We start from the raw sequence: 9,478 nt of genomic DNA, 5'->3' as shown, positions 1-9,478 counted from the left end.
CCATTGCGAAATTTATTATTTTATGTACCAAAACTTACAAGTTAAAATTGGAATCAAATGGAACATGTAAGCAATTGAGTGGAATATTTGATTGATATATTTTAATGTTTTGGTTACTTTGCAGTTGTTCCAACTGTTCAGCTCAGTTCAAAGTTTATGCTTCATACCAAATTCAAATCCTACTCTCTCATTTTATCCATCCAACTTATATTTATTTAGATTTGAATAAGCTTGTCTGACCTTTATCAAGATGAAAATGAATTATTCCTCCCGAATCACGTGTATGGTATTAGCATTCAAGGTATTTTGTGTATAGTGATATTACAGAATCAAATAGATTGCCAGGTACAGATATCCTCTGATTTAAGTCGACGTCTCAGTAAGACTGATGATTGCACACCCTATTGAATTCTAAAACATCCTCACATGCAGAAATGCAAGCAAACAATGTCCGATAGAATGCCACCCAAACTAGATAGCTACCATTCATTTTTACACATTTATTACTCAAGATACAGGTGCATATACAGTGGAGTATAACTGATATTTAGAAGGAAGGAAGACTACACTTCTTGAGTTTCTGTCGAAGGAAACAAAGATTATAGAATAATACAAGCCACCATAGGAACCGTTGAGTATGAAGCACTAACACAGAGAGAAGGATCAAGGTCATGTTTTTATGTCAGAAAACAAAACAAAATACAACAGGCTCTGTAAAAACCACAGCAACTAAAGCAAACCTTCCGTTGACAGGATGACACTACTGAAATTATTATAGAATTCCTGGAAGGCATGAAAATTAGGGCTATCAGAATGTATTAAATCAAAACAGGACTAACATGGGCCTGTATCGCTGAACAAATCTTAAAAAAAAAAAAAAACAGCATTAGAAAATGAACTGTCCCACCAGTGGCTAGCGGCTCTTATACAGGCCAGGTAACTTACACTACAAATCATCCCAACTGTGTGGAACGGTGTCCAATGTACCCGACTAGACAGTCAAGGTAATGATTTTAGTGACAAGGGCCAGGATTCACTCTGATCAGCCCTTTTCAGCTCTGCAACTTTAAAAAAGCAATATTCCCTCGTTTGCTGAGACCGCATTCATAGTAAACGCTGCATATGTTGGCTCAAACGGAAATGACCTTTAAAATGTCATGTGTGTGTTATTACACAAACCTACCACTGATGGGATGCAATCCTGGCCTTGATCTTGGCTTGTACAGTACTTATAGCCCTGGGTCTTATGAAAGACAACCCTTTTACATAAGATATAATGACTAGAAACAGAGGGTGTAAACGACAGGACATTTCTGGGATTGATGGATTTAAAAACAGAAGGATACCATGTTTTTCTTTCCTCCAAAAAAAAAAAATTTAAAAAAAAAGGGGAAAAAAAATAAAGGAATATCATTTTTGCAAACAAACAAACCAACCAACAACTGTTCCATGAACATTCAATTATCCAGCAAGAAAACTACTGTCAAAAAGATCCAACAAACATGTTTAGTGTCCCCCTGACTTGCGCCCAGTCCAGGACCTGGAGCGAGAGCGGGACCGCGAGAGGGAACGCGAGCGGGACAGGGAACGCATACGGGACGACGCCTCGTCCCGGGGCTCATAGCCACCGGGGGCTTGGTGGAAGTCGCCATCTTGTGGGCTCAGGGACTTGGAGTGGGAACGAGACTTCCCTCTGGACTCCCTCTGGGCCCTGGATCTGGAGTGAGAAGGGGACCGGGACTGGCTGTGAGGGGAGTGCCCAGGAGGGGGTCGTCTGTGGTCACGTGGGGGTGGCCTGTGCCTGCATAAAGAACAAAACCATCGGATTATTAGAATCACGCTTCCACTGACGAAGACAGCAGAAGTGACAGAAGATCACAGCCAACTAATGATTGATAGATGAATTGAAAGTGCCCAGAACATAGCTCTGTGTACCTCCCAAATAGGTCCATATTCCCTATATAATGCACTACTTTTGAATAAAGCCCAATAAATCCTGGTCAACAGTAATGTACTATATAGGGAATAGAGGTGCCATTTGGGATGCAATCATTGTCAGTGGTTCAGCTGTGAAGGACCCACCTGTCGTTTTCCGGGCTCCTGCTTCTTCCTCTACCACCATACATCCTTCCACGGGAGCTGGGTAACAAAAGTATATTGTCAAGCAGAATGTACTCAGCAGAACTGACATTTTATAGAAGCTTCGCAGCTTGAAACGCCCCCCCCCCCCAAATAGAGTTATTTGAAGCATGCTAGTTGGAAAACACTAGAAAGGGCCTTACTCTCGGGGACTCTCAGAACGTCTGGGCCGGCGCTCGTAAGATGGGCTGCGTGACCTGCGTCTTTGGTAGCTACGGCTGCGAGAGCGCCTACGACGGCTGTCCCGATCATAATCACGATCATCATGCCGCGAAGAGCTGCGCGAAGATCCCCCCTCTTTCCCTTGCATCTGATTGGGTGCTGTGATGGAAACATAAGGGTGCTTGGGTAAAGAGAGAAAAACCCAACTAGCAGACATACAGTACCAAATGCTTTAGCTCTACTTGAAAGTATTACAGCTGTACCACGTCAGGTAGGAAATGCATGTATTTGAACTTACAGCTGAAAATAAAATCAGTAAATTGCTCGATATGGTACATAGTTACTTCAGCAAACAATAAATTGGGGTAACTGTCTTACTCTTTCGATCTCCCTGCGCGAACTGGATTTCAATCTGTCGGCCACACACCCACTTCCTGTCCAGGTTGTGAAGAGCATCTTCTGCGTCGCGCACATCTTCAAACTTGCTGAGCTGTTAAGGTTCTTACCTTCTGGTCTCATGTGGTTAAATTCTTTTCAGCACAACTGTTGTAATACAATGCATCTTCTGCCACTTAATCATAAGGGAAGCCATATTGGCTGACAGTATAAAGCTAAACGTAGGTTCTGGAACAATTGTTAAGTGCATGTTGGGTTCTTCTGAAGATTAAAGATGAGGCAAACATGTTTCAATAATGTGTCGCTAATTTTATGGCCTTTACCAAGTAACCAATACTGCTTTAGTTTCAAATGATATTGTTGAGTGCAAAATATATTGATGAGAGTACAATTATAATTTCTTAGTTCAATTAAGAATCAAATTTAGCATATTGGCTATGTATCGATTGCTTTTCCTGTAATATTTGTCGATTCATTTTTTTTGGAGAGGATACAAAATAATTCAGGTTTGTTACCTTAAACACGCTCGACTTTGACTTACATCTTGATCTTTAAGCTCTTTAACCGCCTCCCAGAAGAACTTGGGTTTCCTGCTCGTCTTTGCCCTTTAAAATCTCTTCCCTTTGCCTCTTTCTTTTGATGACATATCCAAGCCTCGACTCCGTCCCCCTTTTCCTTTGTCTCTTCAAGCTTTAAATTCTCTTTCTTTTTTTCAACCTTTCTCCCTCTCTCTGTTTCTTGCATCCTGGCGGTCTTTTGCTGCTTGTCTTTAGATCTACTCTACACCGGACTTTCCACAACAACTGGATACCTTTACATTTTCTGGGGCAACAGAGAAATGTAAGTTAGATATTAAAAAGTTCTTCAGCGTGTACATACAGAAAACAGTCACAGCAAATCAATTATACAACCAAAACTCAATGCTTGAAGACACCGTCTGAGGAAGCATGTTAAGTTTACACCACATTCAAAATTAAAACAAAAAGAGATAAACACATTTCATAACGCTCACTGTAGAAGGGAAAGGATATTGAATATATGCAAATCCTCTCGGTCGGCGTGAATAGAAGTCAAGTGGAATGTAGACATCTACTACAGGCCCATAGCGACCAAACTCACGCCGCAAATCCTCAGGCCTGAATACCGTAAATAGATAGAAATTTCACTTCAATGACCTGGAGGAAAAGTCTTAAGTTCCAGAATAAAGTGGCACCACCATGGGAGCCACGGACAGACCGCTGAGACCGGTGGCTTCTGTTGGGCAATATGAAGATACCACTTCTTTGCATTAAAAACACAACTGAAACTTTTTTTGAGGTTCATGCACACTCTGAAATGTATCTTAGTTCCAAGAATTGTTCAAATCCTCTGTGTTAGTAGCCCAAATGCCGGCAGATCGCAATATTTAGTTGTTTCAGCTTACCGGCCAATGGGAATATTATGCAGCCAGCTATACACTCGTATCCCCCGTGAATTTTAGGATAAAATAATTAATTTGGCCTTTACTACTATAGTCCATACATACGCATTGAATAACACATTCATAAATGGCAAAAAAATGTCTTTGCTATATCTAGGATGAGATAAGAGCTCAGGATTTTTAAAATGTTTTATTAACATACATAGTACCAGTCAAAAGTTTGGACACACCTACTCATTCTAGGGTTTTTCTTTATTTTTTACTATTTTCTACATTGTAGAATAATAGTGAAGACATCAAAATGATGAAAATACACATATGGAATCATGTAGTAACCAACAAAAAGTGTTGAATAACAATATATTTTATATTCTTCAAAGTAGCCACCCTTTGCCTTGATGACAGCTTTGCACTCTTGGCTTTATCAACCAGCTTCACCCGGAAAACTTTTCCAACAGTCTTGAAGGAGTACCCGCATATGCTGAGCCCCTGTAGGCTGATTTTCCTTCACTCTGCAGTCCAACTCAATTGGGTTGAGGTCAGGCGATTGTGGAGGCCAGGTCATCTGACGCAGCACTCCATCACTCTCCTACTTGGTTGAATAGCCCTTACACAGCCTGGAGGTGTGTTGGATCATTGTCCAGTTGAAAAACAAATTATAGTCCCTCTAAGCGCAAACCAGATGGGATATCGCTGCAGAATGCTTTGGTAGCCATGCTGGTTAAGTGTGCCTTGAATTCTAAATAAATCACACACAGTGTCACCAGCAAAGCACCCCCACACCATCACACCTCCTCTTCCTCCATGCTTTACAGTGGGACCCACACCTGTGGAGATCATCTGTTCACCTACTCTGGGTCTGAAAAAGACACGGCGGTTGGAACCAAAAATCGCACATTTGGACCAATTTCCACTGGTCTAATGTCCATTGCCTGCGTTTCTTGGCTCAAGAAAGTATCTTCTTATTGGTGTCCTTTAGTAGTGGTTTCTTTGCAGCAATTCAACCATGAAGGCCTGATTCACACAGTCTCCTCTGAACTGTTGATGTTGAGATGTGCCTGTTAGTTGAACTCTGTGAAGCATTTATTTGGGCTGCAATTTCTGAGGCTGGTAACTCTAATGAACTTATTTCCTGTAGCAGAAGTAACTTTGGGTCTTCCTTTCCTGTGCCGGTCCTCATGAGAGCCGGTTTCATCATAGCGCTTGATGGTTTTTGCGACTGCACTTGAAGAAACTTTCAAAGTTCTTCACATTTTCCGGACTGACTGACCTTCATGTCTTAAGAATTGGATTGTCTTATCTATTTGCTTGTTAAAGCTGTTCTTGCCATCTTCTGTATACCACCCCTACCTTGACAACTGATTGGCTAAAAAACATTAAGATAAGAAATTCCACAAATTAACTTTTAACAAGGTGACTGACTACCTCATGAAGCTGTTTGAAAGAATGTCAAGAGTGTGTATCATCAAGGCAATGGGTGGCTACTTTGAAGAATCTCACATCTAAAATATATTTTGATGTAACACTGTTTTGGTTACTACATGATTCCATGTGTGTATTTTCATAATTGTGATGTCTTCACTATTATTCTACAATGTAGAAATAATAGTCACGAGTCCCGTGACATTTGTGGGAGTCGTAGAGCAAAACGGAGACATGTTCGTGAGAATCTCCCTTTTCCACGGTGGGGTCACAGTTAGTAGCCCAAACGTTACCAACAGAAGTTGACACGGATTGCACAGACTTCCGACCTGTGACAATTGTGGGGGCCGCAGAGCCAAACCGTGCAGACGTCTTCGTGAGAAGACCGATTTTCGGGATGTCTCATGGTCTGACAAACGTCACTGTAGCTCGGTTATCTACCACCGCAGATGCGGAAGGCCGCCTATTGATATGCAGTTCATGCAACAAAAAAAAACATCTCTAACTTAAACTGACGGATATTGATGGATTGCTTTTTATTATGTTACTGAAATTGACACACCAGTGCGGCAATAGACTTGCAGCAGTCTCTCCCCCCGTTCTGATAGTTTCAATGGCATGTATTGGATTTGTTAGCATGAACTAATTTACAGAACGATATTCAGTTTTAATAAGATGAAACATTTACGATGTGAAATGATCAGGTTTAAATTAGATTTAAAGTAGAATACATTGATTTTTAACCCACATTAATTAATGTAATGATTGTTTTGTTTACAGGTCTATTAAGTGATATGTTCATAAACTTGTGCAATCTGAAAAGTGTCATTAATAGTAAATAAATGATTATACTTTTTTTTATTTAATGGATCCGAATGCTGCCACCAATAACCCCATTTCTCTCTCACTATGCCTGAGGAAACCCTGGCCTGAGGATTCCCAGCTCTGCATGTCACCAATCCACCTGGTTGACCTGCCCATCCCATGCTGCAGGCTAGCTGGCTTGCCCTGGACTGATCTCTGACTACCATGCCTCTTACCACCACATCCCTTGACTGCCTAAAACATTAAAGACCACCTGTCCTTACAGTCTTGAAGTGTCCGCACCCTGTATTCATTATGGGTTTTAGGCTGGATATCTGTAAAACACTGACAATTCCTGATGTAAAAAGGGCTTTACAAAATAAATGTGATTGATTGAAGTGTGCCGCATTCCATTTCCTGATACATAAATCAGTTAAGATTGACACACTATATTTGTTAATCAAATAAATTATTTCAATATGTAAACAGACAATAAACTGGACTGTGCATTATTCGAGGAGACAGTATACTGGTCTTGGTGAGGAAATTGTGATAGTGTGATGACAGATGACTGGGTGATATGGTACATTATATTAAAGGATTTCTGGGAACAACTTATTTTGAAACCATCTTACCAGCTGTGGAAAAACAGACTGCTGCAACATGATTGGTAGAACGCGATACGCAACATCCGAGACTAGCATTAGCCACAGTAGCATGGTAGTGGAAAATGGCGTTTCATTAATTAAAGTAGGTTATATATTTATAGCCTTGTCGACATTAAAACGATTATCGACGACTTTTTTTTGCCTGAATTGAGAATGTTTAAAGTATAAACCGGTCCACGGGGGAGATGAGTGTATAGTTAGTTGGCTGCATAACGTTGCATTCCCCTTTGGACAGTAAGGTTAAACCTCAGTATCGCCATCTGCCTGCCTTTGGGCTACTGTGTTACTATGTGTAGGCCTGTGTATGTAGTGTTGTTCTTGCAAATAAAATACCTGGCTGTTAACTAGATATGGGTAATATGTCATTCTAACAGTCATATGTTTAAGCCATTTATATTAGAATTCCATAAAGCAAAAGCGGAGTTTATTTTCCCACCGAAGTGTGCACCGGAAGCTACAGCAAGCTAACGACGTTAGCTCATTAGGCAGGACAACTAACTACTTCGAATTATTGCCAGATTGATATAGATACAAACGTATGTTTCAATCTGATCTAATGATAGTAGCTTTCTTTTGATTTTTATGGACTAGGATTTCAGTCTAGCCACCTCTGGTCTAGCTACCCCGATAAGGTCAAGTCAGGCCGAAGCGCGTGGCTAGCCGACTAGCATTGGGCTAATGTTAGCTAGCTCGGGGCGTCGAAGTATTTAGTTGACTCGACTAGGGGGGTTTGTTCCAAATGTGTACTCACCTGGATTCATCGGAAATGTTTCTGATGAAAAGCGATGTATTTGGAGGTCTCAAATATCTGGCCATGTTCAAAATATTCAGCAAGAACGCAGCTTTACAGCAAATATTTCTGCTATGTTTTGGCTTTATGCGCAGACAGAGATTGTGGCGCAGCTACGTGGAAGAAGGAATGCGCAGGCGCGTGTTCTACTTCGCGCAATTGTAAGCAAGTGAAAGCGCAAACAAAATCAGCAACATCTGCTGTTTCTTTTTTAAATTGTGTATGACCAGGGAGTCAGATGAGCCCTGCATGAACACACAAATAAACACATTAGGTGCCGTTTTCACAGCGTGCTGAGGAAGCAGCAATATCCCTACTGTAGGTACTGAGTAGGTGGTTTTGTTAAAGAGTAACATAAAATAATCTCGGTGGGTTTTGTTGCCAGTCCCAACTAGGTATGCTACCTGTAAACTGCCTGTAATTATGACAATTTTTTTAGGTAAAATAATAATACAATTATAGAATTTTGTATCATTAATGCCTGCATTTTGAGGCGTTGGGCCAGTAACCAAAAGGTTGCTGGATCAAATCCCAGAGCTGAGAAGATGAAAAAGTATTTTTCTGCCCCCGAACAAACACTGTTCCCCGGTAGGTCGTTATTGTAAATATAAATGTGTTCTTAACCGACTTGCCTAGTTAAATAAAAAACTCCATGCTTGCATAATTTAAAAAAAAAATGTGTTGGCCTGAGCACTCTGGAGCAAGTTTTCATCAAGGATCTCTCTGTACTTTGCTCCGTCCATCTTTCCCTCAATCCTGTCTCCCAGTCCCTGCCGGTGAAAAACATCCTCACAGCATGACGCTTCCACCACCATGCTTCACCGTAGGGATGGTGCCTGGTTTCCTCCAGACGTGACGCTTGGCATTCAGGCCAAAGAGTTCAATCTTGGTTTTATCAAACCAGAGAATCTTGTTTCTCATCATCTGAGAGTCTTTTATGTGGCTTTTGGCAAACCCCAAGCTGTTATGTGCCTTTTACTTATTAGTGGCTTCTGTCTGGCCATTCTACCAGAAAGGCCTGATTGGTGGAGTGCTGCAGAGATAGTTGTCCTTCTGGAACGTTCTCTCATCAAAACAGAGTAACTATGGATCTCTAACAGAGTGACCATCAGGTTCATGGTTCATCAGGTTCATCAGGTTCAGGTTCACCAGCCTGACCAAGGCCCTCCTCCTCCAATTGCTCAGTTTGTCCAGGTGGCCAGCTCTAGGAAGAGTGTTGTTGGTTCCAAACTCCTTCCATTTAAAAAGGATGGAGGCCACTGTGTTCTTGGGAACCTTCAATACTGCAGAAATGTTTTGGTACCCATCCCCAGATCTGTGCCTTGACTCAACCCTGTCTCAGAGCTCTACAGAAAATTGAATGATATTTGCTCTGACATGCACTGTCAACCGTGGGACCTTATATAGACAGGTGTGTGTCTTTCCAAATCATGTCCAATCAATTGAATTTACCAAAAGTGGACTCCAATCAAGTTATAGAATCATCTCAAGGATGATAAATGGAAACAGGATGCACCTCAATTTCGAGTCTCATACCAAAGGGTCTGAATTTTTATGTAAATAAGGTATCGGTTCTTTTATTTTTAATACATTTGCAAAAATTGCCAAAAACTTGTTTTCATTTTGTTATTATTGGGTATTGTGTGTAGATTGATGATGAATAAAATAAAAAAAATC

At 41.0% G+C, this 9,478-nt stretch overlaps 1 protein-coding gene across 4 annotated transcripts; it reads right to left on the bottom strand.

Annotated features, from left to right (window-relative positions):
* Positions 1–480: 480 nt before the first annotated feature.
* On the bottom strand, positions 481–7,968 carry LOC110496687 (uncharacterized). Of its 4 annotated transcripts, none has more exons than XM_090209297.1 (6): positions 7,763–7,968; positions 3,192–3,519; positions 2,680–2,782; positions 2,283–2,460; positions 2,083–2,139; positions 481–1,801 (listed from the first exon to the last, which is right to left on the bottom strand). In XM_090209297.1, the coding sequence occupies exons 4-6, from the start codon at positions 2,447–2,449 to the stop codon at positions 1,507–1,509; spliced, it is 519 nt and encodes a 172-aa protein (XP_090065423.1). In that variant the 5' UTR covers positions 2,450–2,460; positions 2,680–2,782; positions 3,192–3,519; positions 7,763–7,968; the 3' UTR covers positions 481–1,506. The 4 variants fall into 4 exon arrangements, with proteins under 4 accessions (XP_090065423.1, XP_090065422.1, XP_090065424.1 ...); XM_090209296.1 differs by lacking the exon at positions 3,192–3,519 and adding an exon at positions 3,730–3,833 and having other exon boundaries at positions 2,680–2,784; positions 7,763–7,947; XM_090209298.1 differs by having other exon boundaries at positions 2,680–2,810; positions 3,239–3,519; positions 7,763–7,940.
* Positions 7,969–9,478: the final 1,510 nt, after the last annotated feature.

The sequence above is a fragment of the Oncorhynchus mykiss genome, chromosome 18, assembly GCF_057628025.1.
Source record: "Oncorhynchus mykiss isolate SJ-2025 chromosome 18, ASM5762802v1, whole genome shotgun sequence".
Classification (NCBI taxonomy): domain Eukaryota; kingdom Metazoa; phylum Chordata; class Actinopteri; order Salmoniformes; family Salmonidae; genus Oncorhynchus; species Oncorhynchus mykiss.
Note: the sequence above shows the minus strand (reverse complement) of the source record. Positions and strands in the feature narration are given on the sequence as shown.